At 28.8% G+C, this 17,948-nt stretch overlaps 2 protein-coding genes across 2 annotated transcripts; both read left to right on the top strand.

Moving 5' to 3' along the window:
* The first annotated feature begins 1,133 nt into the window (after positions 1–1,133).
* LOC119676340 (UNC93-like protein MFSD11) lies at positions 1,134–8,133 on the top strand. The gene is made up of 5 exons (XM_038087580.1): positions 1,134–1,154; positions 6,646–6,815; positions 6,883–7,340; positions 7,431–7,864; positions 7,927–8,133. Exons 1-5 carry the CDS (start codon positions 1,134–1,136, stop codon positions 8,131–8,133), a joined length of 1,290 nt encoding a protein of 429 aa, XP_037943508.1.
* A 2,046-nt stretch (positions 8,134–10,179) lies between these two features.
* Positions 10,180–15,625, top strand: LOC119676341 (endonuclease III-like protein 1). Its single transcript, XM_038087581.1, has 5 exons — positions 10,180–10,446; positions 10,510–10,935; positions 11,275–11,445; positions 11,505–11,982; positions 15,600–15,625. The coding sequence occupies exons 1-5, from the start codon at positions 10,333–10,335 to the stop codon at positions 15,623–15,625; spliced, it is 1,215 nt and encodes a 404-aa protein (XP_037943509.1). The 5' UTR covers positions 10,180–10,332.
* Positions 15,626–17,948: the final 2,323 nt, after the last annotated feature.

Genomic DNA, 17,948 nt, shown 5'->3' on the forward strand with positions numbered 1-17,948 from the left:
TCTATTAATAATCAAAGTTTAAATTTTTATTTTTTATTTATTTATTTATTTTTTCTATTTATTTTTTATTTATATATTTTATTTATTTTTGTTTATTTATTTATTTTTTTTTATCTTTTTTTATTTATTTTTTTTATTTATTTTTTATTATAATTATTTATTTTCATTTTTCAAATTTCTAATTCCAAGTACTTTTTGCTTAGAATATACACGCTTTCGTTTTTTTCTGTTTGATTAGTTTTTATTTTATTTAGATTATCATCTATAACATATTTCTTATTTTTTAAATCATTTTTGTTAATATTCTTATTTTTATTCAATTATAATACTTAACAACTAAAGAAGTTTTTTTAGTGACAAAGGCTAATTGAGTGTTAGGACTTATTTATGCTTATAACTACAGTAATTATACAGAAAACGCGTTATAGGGTATACCGTACCCCGTATACATGCGTGCAAACGTCCGCCTATTATGAACTGTAGAAATTCCCGCGTTATTTGGGAGAATGCCCGTATTATACGGGGGATTGAAATCGTATAATATGAAAACTCGTTACTACGGTACCGATAGAGGGAATTACTATATATTCAAATGTCCTAAATCAAATGCCCCGTATTATACGGGGGATTGAAATCGCATAATATGAAAACTCGTTACTACGGTACCGATAGAGGGGATTACTATATATTCAAATGTCCTAGCATCCTATTGTCATAGTATCCTATGGTTGAAGTAAAGTGTTAGAATTGTAAATTTTAGATTATATCAAAATATAATATCTTAGAATTTTATCTCTGGATGTGTCGTAACAAGAGGATGTTTATACGGCCTTACCCACAAGAACTAAATATTTTGGTGTTTTTTATTTCGCTGTTTTTCAATCTTATAAATAAAGTAAGCATCAAATATACTATTACCATTACAACTGTTTTATTTATTATTGACTGATTTGCTGAATTTATTATTGACTGATTTGCTGAATTTATTGAAAAGTAAACTTATAACATTTTCTTAATATTTATAATTACAATATTTGAAAAATAACTTGTGCTAGGTTGAGACTCGAACCTCTGACTTCATGTTTTAACCATGACTTCATTTAGCCCACTCGACTGTTGCCATCGTAAGAATAATGTTTACACTAACATTTATCGTAAGTAAGGATGGATTAAATAAAATGAAATGGCATTTATTGCTGTCTTTGATTCATAACAGACGTATTATGTCGGGTTAATTGTGATAATGTAAACGTAGGGTCAAAAGTTTTGTGACATAATTATTATGTCATATCAAAAAATGATTTCTACTATATTTTATTGATGAATAAAAATACCAAGAAGATAGTTTTTTGCATTATATAAATATAAACAATTTTTAATGTATGTTTAGTTCAGATTTTGATTAAATTGATTTAGATATTATTAATTCGATTGATTAATAAATGGGTATAAGAATTTATTTTCATAAGCAAATTCTATAATCGACTGATATCATTATTCGATTGTATCATTATACATATGTATTCTACACATATGGCTAGCTAGAATTATTTTTTTTTTATTTTATTATTCAATTGAATTGTTTTTAAATACATTGTTGTTTTTAAAAATATAACTAATAAAATTTTTGAAATAAATTTATATAAATTTATCTAAAAAAAGGTTATTTATATATAAATATAAGGAGAAACTAAAAGGAAAGGAGAACCAGAATAAAAAGTGTTACTGAGTGAGATTAACACAATCCAACTCACTTATTGGTACCTATAACAATAAGAAATACTAGGATTATATGAACCTATTAAAAGAAAAACTTAGAATCATCACAGGCATCCTAACAGGACACTGTTAACTAAAACACCACCTTACAAGACTGGGTATACTTACGGATACAAACTGTAGTTTCTGTGAAGAGAATTAGGAATTGGCCATATACGTGCTGTTCTAACAGCCTGCTTTAATCCACATACGGAATAGGCTCCTGGGAATGTATATTCTTACGGAAGAGGCAATGAAACTCTGTAGAATAGATTCTATACTATTTTTATTGAAGCAACAGAGCTTAGAGACCTAATCTAAACCCTAAAGGGGGCACAATAGACCCGACGGTCGCAGTGCCACATACCCTAACAAGAATACAAATATAATACGAAATGGGTTTTAATAAATTTCCTAAAACAAGAAATTTTTTAAAAAATAAATAACAACTATGAAGTGAGTAGACTTATTTGACTAGTCTTGATTTAATTACTGAAAAGAATATTGCTTGTAAGTTTAATATTATAAAAAATTATATATAAAATTAACAAATGTAATTATAATTCTTAACAATTTGAAAGTGATATTCAATTTTGTTTTTTGTTACTTTAAATTCAATCTCCAGAGTAATTTTCCATTCGTGCAATCAACCTTGTAGTTACAATTTAACATTAATTGGTATTTCAATTTATTTGCAATATTTTCTTGGCATTGGACTTGAATTCTTGTTTTATGATATGAATTTAAAAAAATCAAACCAGATTTTATTTTGCAACAGTTTAATATTTTATGGCACCATAAAATCACACTTATCTGACCACTGCATTACTTTAAAGTATTTTAATTGACAGTAAACGATGGTAATAAATGTTTAATCACCTATACGTTGAGATATGTAAAATAGATGGCTTATACATATATAATTTACATAAATTTTTTTTAAAATCATGTTTTATTATACTGATCATTTTTTAACCCTTAATGTGGAAAAGCAGAAATACTTAGAGTATTTTCAAAAAATCATGAGTTATTCGGTATTGTGACATGATGTACTTTATTACCTCAATAAGTAAATTTTCGGTGGTATATTTTCTGGTAAATAACTTTGCTAAGTGGTTTTTACACTATATCAAATTTAATATAAGTATTATATACTTTAATATCTTTGTAATGTTATAAATAAATATCCCTAAACCTATTTAGCAATGACTGTGCGTAATATTGATCTAGTGAAGTGTTTTACCAGGTGTTAGCATTCCAAAAGCTGTCGAGTTTATGTATTTGAGCCCATCGTTAATAAAGACCGAGTACTCTTAACAATTACTATCACAGTTGGACTATTGGTAGAGTAGACGAATCAAACAAGTTTGCTTAATAAGAGAGGAACTGCATAGGCTGTAACCATAACCAGTTGCTATTTATTACTTACTTACTTATTTATTTGGCCATAACAACCCATTTCCGAGTTTCGAACTGACGCAGCATGTCTCCCCAGGCGCCTCTGCTGCGTGCCTCTGCTCCCCAGGCGCATCAAGTCCAGTTAGTGCTCCATCAACTTGATCACTCCACCGGAGACACGGTCTACCTCTACGTCTTCTTTCGCCAACTACTGCTTCAAACACCTTTTTCGCCAGAGCATCTTAATCCATTCTCACGACATGACCAAGCCAGCGAAGACGCTGGATGTTAATGCACTAAATTATATTAATGTCGTGATAACGCTCGCGTACTACTCGTGGTTCATTCTAATGCGGTAGTCGTCGTCAACTCGTAGAAGACCAAAGATCTAACGATCTGCTATTTATTATTATCATTTATAATATTCGCCAGTAGTTAAAATCAAAAAGTATTTAGTTTATTCTATACAAATAATAATTAGAAACGAAATTTATAATAGCAAAATAGAACTCTTCAATTTACTTTTTACTTTCGAAACTACCATTTTCTCTAATATGATTAGTAACTTTAACTTTCCTATCTCTTTATTTCCTGTTTGATATATTAATCTTAAAATATAATTTTAAAAATGTGTTGGACGTCTTTTATACAAATCAAAACATCCACCTATATCAAATTGTTAGTCGAAAGTGTTACAATTAACGGTTTTCACTAAAAATATCTTAATCCTTAACCTTAAGGTTCATTTCATCCAGTATGGTCGGTGCCCATTGAATGTTTATATCTTTACTTCCTAGATAGTGTGCTCGAATTAAAATATAAGTTTGAAAAGATTATACATGATTTTGGTTACTATATGCAAGATTAGCTTATATAAACAGTTCTCACAAAAAATAAGGCCTAATCCATACTACCCAACAGGACTGGTAATTATATATTTTTTATCTCTTCATTTTCTAAATTGTGTAGGTATATGTTATGTTCGTTTTAACCAGTAAGTTCAAAAATGTGTTGAAGCACAGATTTTTAAAATGGGTTGAAAACTTGTCACCGCGTCATTGCATCCTTTGAGAATTATTGTGACATGCCTACTTCAGTTCTATAGACGAGTAGCAGTTAAGTATGTCAATATGTCCTTTTGGGAGATGTTGCCTAGTTCCGTTATATCCGGATAGGCAGTGGATAAGTACCGAAGTCTGAGTCTGGCATGACTATCACAGTGACACAAAATGTGTTCTGCTGTTTCTTCTTCTTCGCAACAAAGTCTGCAGCTATCGTCTCTAGTAATACCTAGATTCGATAGATGCTTTTTGACTCCGCAGTGCCAGAAACGGCATGGATTCTTTGGCTTGTCTGCAGGCAATTGTATTATCCCAATCAGTCTGAGCTGCTCTTTCCAGCCACTTTCTTTAGGTAGTGTTGAAGCAAAACTAGCTAAAGAAATAATAGATTATCATAGATCAGATAACTACAACAAACCGATACTTAGAATAGTAGTACTTAGAAAAACAGGTTTCTCAAAAATAAACTGTTAGTCCCCCACTTTTTAACTATGCTCTGAATCTATTATGAATCAAAATCAGTGTTCATGAATCTATCTATCTCTTTACTTCCTAGATAATACTTTCATTTTTAAAGATAACTCTGACAATATACTGAGTATCAATAAGAAGAAACAATAGTACAATAGATTATTTTCGATTGCACGGAAGCGATAATATGTTGGAAAGGTGCCATTTAGGCTTCATATTAATGAGCAATAGTAATATGCATTTAGATATGTAATATATCGGAAAAGAAAAAATTACATATATTTTTATAATTTTATTTTGTTATTTGTTAGTGTCTACGATTACTTCTTGAATTAGTGTTAACTAATTAATTTTTGTTCACATTCATAAAATCACGTGGATTTAAATTACTTCAATTACGATTTAGATTGATTTATATTTATTATAAAATTAATATTGTCTATACATATATATATTAGTATGTAAATATTATTACATATTTCCCTATGTAAATTGATTTGATTCTATATTTAGCCACTCATTAATATTCAAATTGATTTTTAAGCTGAAATAAATGAGGAAGTTGAGTGCATGCACTTGAAAATGAACTCAAAACAGCAGCAAATCATCAACGGTCATTAGCATGCATAGCAGAGACCATTAATTCAGTTTTATCAGAAATTCTCTTAAGTTGAGCTTGATTTTGATTTCGGAAAATTTTCTCTTAAAATAACACATATGAAAATAGAAAAATCAGATCCTAAAAGCAGACCATAAAATTTATAATATTTTGGAATTAACTCATAGACTATCTCATCTAGTCCGATCATTTCAGTAATTAAAAATAAATTTTTATCTCATAGAGTCATGAACCAATTATAAATACAAATAAATATATTCATTGTGTATATATACACAAGTATGAATATAGTACATACATCGATTTCAGGGATTTTCAATCCCTCAAGTCCCTTCAGCCTCCGCTAACTACGTGTCTCAAGTAATCATTACACATTGTTGAATTCAAATTATAGAATACATTGTACAATGTGCCAAACTGATTGTATATATAATAAACACAACTGTTATCTGTTGCAAGTACAAAATTTATATATACTGTTTACGAAATGCACTAATAAAAAATCATTTAATGAGCAACCACATCATCTGTCAAATTTGGACGTGGATTATAGCCACTTATAGTTGCCTCCATATAAATTCGCTGAAACCAAGTGCTTCGAGTATTAAATACTGTTATATTATCTATTATTATTATCTATTATTCTCTATCTATCTTGATCATAGTCATCCCTCTCCTTCTTCGATTAGAATCTTAACGTGCTAAGGCAAGCCTGTCGTAAGAAGTGACTAAAATACAGTAGATAGCACTCGATATTATTTGGAGCATAAATGATAGTGAGTGCGTGCGAACGGAAGTGTGAATTTGCTACTACTGGGGTTAAAGACTATAGCTTTGGCTGCTTTGTCCAATTGAGATTGGTCCCTTGAGATTTGAGATTGGTCATAATGGCGCAGCCCGGTAGCTGCTCAAGAACTGTCAATAGAAACCCTGAAAAACACTATCGACCATACAGCTTCCAACAGAAATGTATTTAAACGAGTCATGAAAGTCTTATACTACATTTGGTATCAGTGAAATAAGGTAGAAGAATTGTTTAAACGTAACATTCTAAAAGTCCGCGTAACTAATGGGGTTTAGTCCTATGTTTATAAGATATTCCTTAGTATTATTCGGAGGCAAAGAGTGAATTTGTTTAGGACTTTTTTAATTCATTCATTATGGATTCCATGATTTTGGTTTACAATGTGATGTAGTACTCGTAATATTATTTTTTATTGCTCTTGTCTAATTACTTAAGGCCCTAAAAAATTTTTTTGTCTCTTAATTTTTATGAAATTTTCAGTATATTAACTACGTACGCTTATAATTACTAATCGCAAACTCTTTGGATTACAGAAAACAATACTGGACAGCATAGCCAATGATGATGAGAATTTCAAAGGAGATGGTTACACAAGCTTGGCGGTCATATATGCTTCATTTGCTTTATGCAATTGGTTAGCGCCATCGTTCATATCATTCACTGGACCCAGAACTGCTATGTTGTTGGGTGCTTTGACATACACGTAGGTGTAACGTTATCTGTGACAAAAATTATTGTGTAATAAATTTCATTTTCTTTAATAATTGCAGACTTTTTATGGTGATTTTCCTATTTCCATCCACCTGGTTACTGTACTTTGCTAGTGCAATACTTGGTGCTGGTGCTTCCATTACATGGACTGGTCAAGGCACATTTTTAGCGCGTTGCAGTAATCCTGCAAATATTTCGCGTAATTCTGGCGTCTTTTGGGCTTTGCTGCAGTGCAGTATGTTTTTCGGAAACTTATTTGTGTACTTTCAATTCCAGGATAAAGATCACATTGATGCCGATACACGTAAATTAGTAATAAGCGTATTAATCGGTGTCGCCATACTTGGCATAGTATTTTTAGCCAGTTTGCGTCCAGTAGCAGATAATTCCTCACCCGATACTGAAATGCAACAAAGACAAACTGGACTCGCAAATGCTGTTTTTGCATTAAAATCAGCAGCAAATCTATTTATGACCCGGGATATGCTACTGCTCAGTTTAGCATTCTTATACACAGGTTAGATAATTAATAAAGTAACATATTAATTTAAAATATAATTTTATATATAAATTTTATTAATAATATTTATTTTTTATTTTTTATTAGGCTTGGAATTATCATTCTTCAGTGGCGTATATGGTCCTTCCATTGGCTTCACAAAAAAAATTTCTGAATCTCCTAAGCAAATTTTGGGTCTAGCCGGTATTTGTATTGGTGCTGGTGAAGTATTTGGTGGAGGACTTTTCGGCATTTTGGGACCAAAAACAACACGTTTTGGACGAGATCCAATTGTAATTGCTGGCTATATTGTGCACCTTATTGCTTTCTTTTTGATATTCTTGAACCTACCAAATTCTGCACCTTTTACGGACACAAACGATATTTCTTATTTGGACCCACCACGTCCCTGGATTGCGTTGATATGTGCATTTTTATTGGGTTTGGGCGATGCTTGCTTTAACACGCAAATATATTCAATGTTGGGTGGCGTTTTTGTTAAGAATTCCGTCGGTGCATTTGCGCTCTTTAAGTTTACACAGGTTGGAAAAAAAATAAAATAATTATATTATTTTATTATTGAAACGTTATTTTATAATTTTAGTCAGTGGCAGCTGCAGTCAGCTTCTTTTACTCATCCCATCTCGGACTACGAGCTCAACTTGGTATTTTGGTGATATTTGGCACAATTGGTACAATTTGCTTCTGCATTGTGGAATGGGCCGCAAAGAGACGCATGCAAGAAGAAGTATCTGATGATTCGAAAGATGTGTCCCACGATTCTCAATCAGTTTCCAGTTATGGAAAATAAATTCAAATATTTTTCTTTTGTTTTTGTTTATGAATCTAATGAATGTTAGGTACAACATTCCGATGTATTGAAACCAGACAAAATCCAAACAGCATAGATGTACGTAGTTACTATATTTTACAAACATATAGACATATTCATATATATATACATATATACATATTTATATTTTTTCGTCTTCCGAGACAATAAATGATGTTTAATATCAAATATTGAATTATGATTACTGTATAGTTAGTGCAATATTTTTATAAACATAATCGTTAATTTTGTGTATTGTTAAGAGATTTTTTGAAGGGCCTATGGGCACCGATTTGACTTGACTGTATTTTTAAGTTTACAATTTTGAAATTGTTGATTATTCATTTGTTAACAAATTAATTTTCTTTTATATGTATTTTCGTAATTGAGATAAAAAGTATATTTGAAATTTGTTATCAATCTGGTCGTTGCATTTTAGTGTGCAATTTTAGTTTTTAAGTGAAAAAATGTTGAGTATCAGTACATGTTTATGGAATATCTATTTATTGTATTAACAGATTTTTGTGTAAACTTTTTAATTATAAAAAGAATTTGACTTTGATGTGAATAATAATAAAGATACAAATATATATACATATACATTCATTTATATATGTTCATATATATTTAAATGTTAACAGATGTTAAATGTTTTTAGCATTCCATATTTCTTTTTTTGCTATATCAAAGGCTTAACGAAGAACGAAATTGAAAAAGTAATTTTATATTAAATTTGATTTTAACGTCTGTTATGATAGTAGAGACTAATTTGCTTAATAGATCTTATTAAATCAAATAATATAAAATTAAATTTAATATAGAATTATAATAGAAGCGTATATGAATAAGAAAATATATTCAATTTCCAGTCTTGCTTGTAAGAATCGTAGAGTAACATTAACATGATTTTCTACGCATCACATTCTTAGATTGGGTTCTATAATATACACAAGAAAAAAAATATATAACATGATATTATGATAATGCCTCTACAAAAAAATAGTATTGAAATTTAACAATTAAAATAACTATTATTATTATTCTACAGGTGGTTTATGATTTTGTTTTAATATAACACAACAAGTGAATTTGTCAATGAACTTTCAAAACAAATTAACAAAACTCCAAGTTCCAACATACAACGGCTTTGGGTCAATTGGCTAATGAACACTTTCCAATTTTGCAGGATAAGAGTTAAACCTTTGGTACTTGCAGTCTCAAAAAATTAGTTACGAACAATTAAATATAAGAAATAATTCCAAGATTCCTGACAATAGGTATTTGGCAATAGTCGAAACAGCTGTATGGTAAGACAAAAATATAATTATTCAAAAATTAATAAAAATTTTTTGTTGCAATCCAGTACTGTTCCAACTGGAATAAAAGCATTACGAAGCAAAAGCAAGTGGATCATATATCTGAAACTGACCCCTTTGATAATACATAACATTTAGCTTCGTGGTTAAATCTTTGAATTATTTATTTTTTTTATACTTTTCATGTTAGTCTGGTATTAATAGTATTAAATGAGGATTAATAGAATAGATTGGCAAAAAGTAATGTAGATGCAAAAGGGTTGAAAGGGGATTAAGAAATTATATATAATCATATGGTATAACAATTTTGAGACAGTGACACCGATACAAATTCAGTCATATTTTTGTATGCTCAGTGGGACGATGGCATATTGTGCCACAACTGCACAGATGAAAGAGATCAAGAAGTATAAAACTACAAGTTGTTTATATTGAAACAGATTAATAGAAAAATTAGGTACATCTAGATTTCTGTTGTTATTTTAAATAACGATCTATGCCATAGAGTGGGTCATTGTTAAGGAAATAGGATCGTTTACCTTACTCGGTATTCAGTAAATAGCTGTAATAGTTTTCTGGAATTTTACTACTAAATATTTAAATATAATTTTTAATATTACATACAAATTGTTTTGTTATATTTATTTTATACAAATAAATTGAACACATAAATTTAAATTTTTAAACTTTAATATGTTTTCAAATTTTGACATTTTGACAAATTTTGAAATTTGTCTATTGAATTCCACATAACATACCTGGTTTCTCATCACACTTAAGTTCCACAATCATATGTTTAGTGCCGCCACAAAGAAATTTCATACACTTTTAAATCTTTTGTTAATGTACATCCCAGCAATTTATGTTAAAATATTTAACAATTACATTTAGAAAAATGAGTAAGAAAAATTTGATAAAAGACACTTTATCAAAGAACTTCAAAAAACAGAATGAAACCACAATTAATGATGTTGTAGTAAGTAAAAATAAATTCGTTTGTTGATATTTATTGAAAATTATTACTTGTGTTCAATGAAAGGACATTGAGGATTTTGCTACAACCTCAACGAAGTCTCTATATTTTTCACCTTTACAAACTCGACGTCAACGTCAAAATAATCAAACAAAGAAAACACAACCAAAGGAGGAGACAAATTTAGAACCAAAGGTAAAATCAAAGTCGAAAACAAATAATGAAATAAAGTCTGCACAAAAGGTGGAAACAAAATTTGTTACTCAAAAGTCAAAACCAAAAACTGAACTAAAGTCGGAGTCAAAGATTAATACGAATATAGAACAAGGATTGGAAAACGTTTCTAAAGCACGCGAAACTGTTAAGCTAGCGTGGGAACCTGACAATTGGGAATTATGCTTGGACAATATACGTAAAATGCGCAATGTGGCATCAGCACCTGTTGATACTATGGGATGCCATAAGTGTTCAGATGATGATGCAGATGAAAAGGTAATTATTAGAAGACTTTATATGTAGTTAAAGCTGTTATTATTTTTTTAAGTAAAAAAAATGTAAATGTAAACAATCAATGCGATTAATTAAAGATCCATTGTAAGTTCGATTTATTTAGGATTCATTGAACTAGAACTTTCCTTTCTGTAAAAGATCGTTGACCGAGGATTTATACAAAGGAAAGAATTAGTCAATTGATTCGGTAATACTAATGTAAGCCGTTCTGTCGATTCAAGAATAAATAACATATATGGTATAATCGTATACCAAAAATAACTGTTAGTCTTTAAAAAGCATTAAATTAAATCACTAAAATTAATTTTAATCCTCTTATAGACACAACGTTTTCAAAAACTTGTTGCGTTGATGCTTTCCAGTCAAACTAAAGATGAGACTACATTTGATGCTATGCAACGTTTAAAAAATACTGGTCTGACTCCGGAATCGATTGTAGCAATGGAAACTACTAAGTTGGAACAATTAGTGCATCCAGTTTCATTTTACAAAGTACTTATTTATTCATTATGATTTTTTAATATTTATTTAATGCTTCTCTTAAATTCTAGAATAAATCCAAGTATTTACAACAAACAGCACGCATACTTATTGACAAGTATGATTCTGACATACCAAACAACATTAAGGACTTGGTTGCGTTACCTGGTGTGGGACCAAAAATGGCACATATTTGCATGGCTACTGCTTGGCAACAAGTAACAGGCATTGGAGTTGATGTACATGTTCATCGCATTTCAAACCGCTTGCGTTGGGTACAAAATGAAACAAAACAGCCAGAACAAACCCGTTTGTTATTAGAATCATGGCTGCCACGTGATTTGTGGCAAGAAGTGAATCATTTATTGGTTGGTTTTGGACAAACGGTTTGCACACCAGTTCGTCCTAATTGTGCTAATTGTTTAAATAGAGATATTTGTCCATCAGCTGAGAAAACAGCAAAAATTAAAGCTAAGCCAAAATCTGAACAATCCAGTGCGGATAGTGAGATTTCGCCAGTTAAGAAATATAAATATCAGCCTAAAAAGAAAATGCATTTGTAATTTATCAATTTGTTTATTTATATTTTTTTGTTAACTTTAAATGCTTAATTAATAATATTATAATTATAAGATTTTGTTACAATTGCTTTATTAGTTTCGTTAAGCTTTAATCATTTTTTAAAAATATCAAAATTAAAAAATTATGAAACCTTTTATTTTATACTTATTATATTAAATATTTGAATTTATTAATTATGAAAAATGCTTATAAGTTGTTATAAGCTATTTTTGCTTTTATCTTTGCGACTATCAAAGTCTCTATGAGATTATGAAATTAAAACTGAATATGTGTTCAGTTTGGAATATTAAAAATAAAATAAATCTAAAGTTTTTCTTTATATTAAAAATACCAGTATTTTTATCACTAATGTAAAAATTTTTCTTATGTGGTTAATAAGAATCACAAAATACGATTATATGATTTGTATTCTAAATGGGTTTAAGTCGATTAATAGCGTCTAACACATTAAGTTTGCTGAACTAACAAACTGGATTATAACTAAACAGAAAATATATTCAATATTTACACCAGCCTAAATAAAAAATATTTATTAAATATTTTTAATTATTAAATAGTAGAAGTCTATCTAAGTCAATATGATGAACATGACAAGAACAGTAGATTCCTTTTGTGTGCTTGCCTTAAGATCTCCATTTGGTTACAATAACCACAAGAACAATGTCTCTAGCAGAAGTTTAAAATTTGAGCAACTCTCAAAGGATCTTAATATATATACTATGTTTAAACGAACGGTCTTAATATATGCATTTCTTTCCGACAGATTTTTCGACGAACCATTAAAGGTTTGATATATTACAATAAGCGAAACTTAGAACCATTGTTATTTATAGTACTGTGTTAAAAGATGGAAAAGATTAAGTTAATATTATATTACGTACACACTTATACTTATCGATCCATTTTAGCTTATTTTTATATTTTGTATGAATTTTGTATGGAAAATGGCAGATATTACTGCATATCTGTGGCGTTGAGTACAATAGTCTAGACCAGATGCGATCGTGGGCCTATACAAATCACTATACAGATTGGAGGGACACAGGAACAAATACATACGTTCATAGTTGTTTTAGACAAAAATAAAAATACGGTTATAATATTAAATTTAGTTTTATTAATTATTCAATTTAAATTCATTTATTTGGTAACCATAAAAAAAAACAATGTACTTTTACCAGTACAGTAATATATAATACATATATTATATATATAATATATATTATAAACATTGCTGTGGTGTCGCTAGTGTTGCACAAGTGTTCTCGATAAAGTATGGCTTAAGGGTCTGATGCACAAAATACGACAAATACTCCCGCAAAACTCACACGCAGTACTTGAATTATACTTGGTAGATAGATCTTTCAGTGTAAAGTACAAGGTGTTCCACAAGGCAGCGTTCTTGGTCTATTCTTACACCTCATCTTTACTTTGGATATCCCAAGAAATACCAATTTAGTAACATCAACATTTGCTGACGATACAGCTACAATCGCTTCCAATCAACTGCAAAATTATTTATGCTTCGTCGAAAGATGGCTGTCACTATGGCGAATTAAAGTCAATAAGCAAAAATGTGGTCATATAACATTCTTTCTTAACAGATCTTCCTCACCAACTATTACTCTCAATGGAATTGTAGTTCCACAAACAGTAACAGTGACATTCCTTGGTAATAACCTTGACAAACGCTTAACTTGGTGGAACCAAAAAGGACTCCAATGAAGCTCAAGACTAATCGGGCATAAGTCTCCTCTATATTTAGAGTATAAAGTCTTGTTATATAACCAAATCATTAAGACAATCTGCATGTGTGGCTTACTACTATATGGCAATGCCTGTTCGTCAAACGTAGGAATCCTACAAAGAGCTCAATTAAATATTCTAAGAATGATAACTAGTGTACCCTGGTTTATCAGAAATGAAAACAAACATTTCAATTTAGAAGTTCCGATGGTTAAAGGAGAGTTCGAGAGAATAAGGCAGAAATATATTTTAAATTTTAAAAACAATATGTATCCGCTGGCTAGATCTCTTGCTCATATGACATATTCCATTAGACTGAAACAGAATGATAGACTTGCAATCCTGCTGTCCTGAACACCATTTGATTAATTCAACTTAGGCGCCATGATATTTGGTAAATAAGCCCTCTTGAAATAAGAGGCCTCTTGAAATAATTTTCTATAATTCGTTATGGTATGTTTTAATAAAATAATTTGTAATGCTATGTTATTAGTCTTTAAGATTCTAAAACTTGTTGTTAAGCTGTAATTTAAAGCGATTCAATTAACATATATTGTTAAATAAAAATATATATATATAAATTGACATCGTTTAAATTTAAAGAAAAACGGTTAAAATATTTATATTTAACGTTTAAAATTGCATTTAAATTTAATTGTACATTTATCCGTTATCCCATTTTATCCATTTCATTTTCTCTTCGTTTCACTTATCAACACAGAGGTGTTATTACAAAACGTATGTTTTCCATTTCAATGCCACAATTCATTGTGTCGCATACTTTGTGTCTGAGCGGTTGTGTCGTTTACGGCTCGCGAGATTTGTGCAAAAAGAGTATTTTGTTGAAAAAAGTGCTTGTATTTGTAGTACAGGATAATAATTTTTAAATAAATAACATATGTTTATTAATTACTTAAATTATATTTAATAAACAAACAATGTTTTTATAATCCTAATTTAAACTGCGCTTCTAAAAACACGTAAAATATAACAACAAAAAAGTTCAAAATAAAATCAATGAATCCCAATGAATATTTTGCGAAAATTTATAGATTTATAAATATTTTTATTGGAAATAACTAATTCAATGTCAGATTTGATTTTTAAAAAAGTGCGTACAGTCTATATATAAATTCCAATTAAAAAATAATAATTCAATTTAAAGTGTATTGTGCAAAGTATTTAATTTGAAATAAAATATGTACAGAAATGTATTAAGAGTTGTGATGTTCTTGAATTAAATTCCATTTAAAGTTCATTTTAAATGTAAAATCAACAAATTAATTTGAGGTGAAATTTAAAAGGTATTATTATCACTTATTATTATTGTATTATTTTAATTTCTATTAACAAAATTTCGGCTTCGTGCTTTGCATAAGTAAGTTTTTTGAATAAGCAGAGAAAATACAAAAACAATGTTCAAGCACTGTTCAAAACCTTGAGAATTTTAAACAAAAACAATAAAAACAACAACTACAAAACTTACCAACTAAACGAAGCGTACAAAAACAAAAACAATAGAAATACACACAAATTGGCATCCATTTATCTATTATTCACATTCTCAACTGTATTTAAATATTCCCGGTTGACTGCAGCACTGGCTAGTTTTTCTATATATTTTTTTTGTTTATTATGTACTTTCTTTTGGCTCTTGTTTTTATTGAATTTGTTCTTTTTGTGTTGTTGCTGTTACTGTGTTGTTGCTGTGGTGTTGATATACGTGAAAAACCATTGAAGAATTGCCCTAAGCACACAAAGAAGTCGCTATTATTATGGGATATAAGAATGACGGGATTTTCTTTTGTTATTGTTTTACACATTATCTCTTATTATAGGTACGGGTCAACAAACCAGATTCTGACCATTTTATTCAATGAATTTTTTTCTCTCCCTATCTATTTTTTTTTTTAATTTTTTTTTTTTAATTTAAGTTGGTAAATAGTTTGTTTGTTTTTAGAATCTGAATTTAATTGCGTTCGCGCTGTGTGGAGTCGATTATATTAGAAATTTTATGATATCCGTTTAATACATATATGAAAAGGTAATTTTCGAATAAAAAATGAAATTAACAAAATGGTTTAATTTAAATTAGTTTAATTTTGGCAATAATTATCTCAATCTATTCATAATTATGCTCTTTAAATTATTCCTAATATATTGGTGTCTTTAATTATAAAAATTTAGCGCTAATATAATATATATTTTATATCTAACACACACTTAGTGTTAGTATCATTATGAAATCTTGATTGCTTTATTTTTAAGGAGTATTTCTTAAAAACTTACCTCCAATAATCAAGCTTTAACCCTAATCTATATAGACGTGTAGTTTGGTTTCTGAAATTTGTAGAATTTAATGAAATATGTTGCCCTAATATTTAAAGTCTATGTAATTTTGTGCAATGAACCATTATAATGTCCATATTCTCCTTTTGATCTAAACAGATAAATTATTTTTGCTTATTGTAATTGTAATTTGTAATTGTAATTACGAACTCTAACCTACCTGGTTCATTTATACTACAAACAATAATAATGCGACAGGAGTTCTCACTGGAACATTGTTGTTGTGGATGTAGGATTTTGAACTGTCAGGTTCTGAAATTTAATAGATAGAATAAGTACAAAAGTATCTTACTTATATACAACATACAGGCCTGTACCCAGATTGGTTAGAGGTGTTTGCAGATTAAAATATTCTTTTAGATATGTAAATATTACAAAGAATTTATATATTTCGGTTAAAAACATTAAACACTTGTCTTCCGTACTTTCTTAAACTGTCGGCTTCTGAAACTTAATAAATATAATAAGTTTAGTAGAATCTGACTTAAGAGCAACGTGTAGCATTGTAACTAAACGAGTTAGAGGACTCGTGGTTGCAGATTGAAAATATGTAATATTTAAATATTCAATGTATTTTGGTTGAAAATTTAAAAAACTAATGTCCTGAGTCTTCCTAAGTTGTCGGCTTCTGAAATTTAATAAATAAAACAAATACAGTAATATCTTAATTATACACAACTTGTAATCATGTAACCAGATGGAGTGGGGTGGATCTTAACAGATTAAAAATATAATAATTATGTAAGTCTTCTCCTAGATATGTCAGCACTTTAAAGATTCACTGTGTTTTAGTTAAAAACTTAAAAAACTAGTCAAGGCAATAAAGGGATTTTATAATTTTTTAAACATTGTTTATTTTCAGATATACTTCTCTTTGATAAGTTATATCTTGGTAAATAAAATTACATTTAAAATTGATAACAAATTTAAAGAATCACCTTCACCTGAGTTACTTACTTACTCTATATTCTTCTTTTACACACTATCTTTTGGTAGTAAATGTCCACTTATTATCTCTTTATATATTTTATTAGGACCAAAATAAATCTATAATATTTTTCATGTTGTCTAATTCTACACTATCTCAAGTGTTTGTTGCTTAATAATAAGAAAGAAAGAAACTTTATTACTAAAGCATGTGCTAGGGGATAGTAATATATTGATAAAACATCATGGGCTATACTTAATACCAACGAAAAATGCAGTCGATATTCTTGAATTCTTGTGAGCAATGACATCAGACACCATATTACAGATTTACTTTATACTGTAAAGTACATCTGTAATACTTTACAGTATAACAGTATCTGTAATGTGTAATATGATCTTCAGATCGCAGTATTTTGCTTACAATATGTTCACATCTTATATTAATAATATTATAATATTTTTAGCCTTCACGATGTTGACCCATTAAATTTAAAGACCATATAACTATATATATATATATATATACATAAAAGGTAGAAAGGTTGTAGGTAGAAAAATATTGTAATTAAAATGAGAAATATTAATACTATATCGGAAATTATGTAATTTTAACATAACATTAAAATTCTTTGATGATAATTAGTATATTATCTTCAAAAAGCTTATTGTTTTTTTATTCTTAAGTGAGACTATTAGACTTCATTTCGCAACTAAGATTTCACTACTATCGTGATATAATATAACTTTAATTTATCGTAATGAAAAAAAAGAAGAATAAATAAATATCTGATAACGGGAGATTAAATATTTTAAAATAATAAAATTGTGTATATGATTATGTCAACATTGAAACATTTTACTATCAAAACTAAATTTGGCATGTATTATTAAAATTAAAGATAAAGAAA

The sequence above is a fragment of the Teleopsis dalmanni genome, chromosome 2 (assembly GCF_002237135.1).
Source record: "Teleopsis dalmanni isolate 2A chromosome 2, ASM223713v2, whole genome shotgun sequence".
Classification (NCBI taxonomy): domain Eukaryota; kingdom Metazoa; phylum Arthropoda; class Insecta; order Diptera; family Diopsidae; genus Teleopsis; species Teleopsis dalmanni.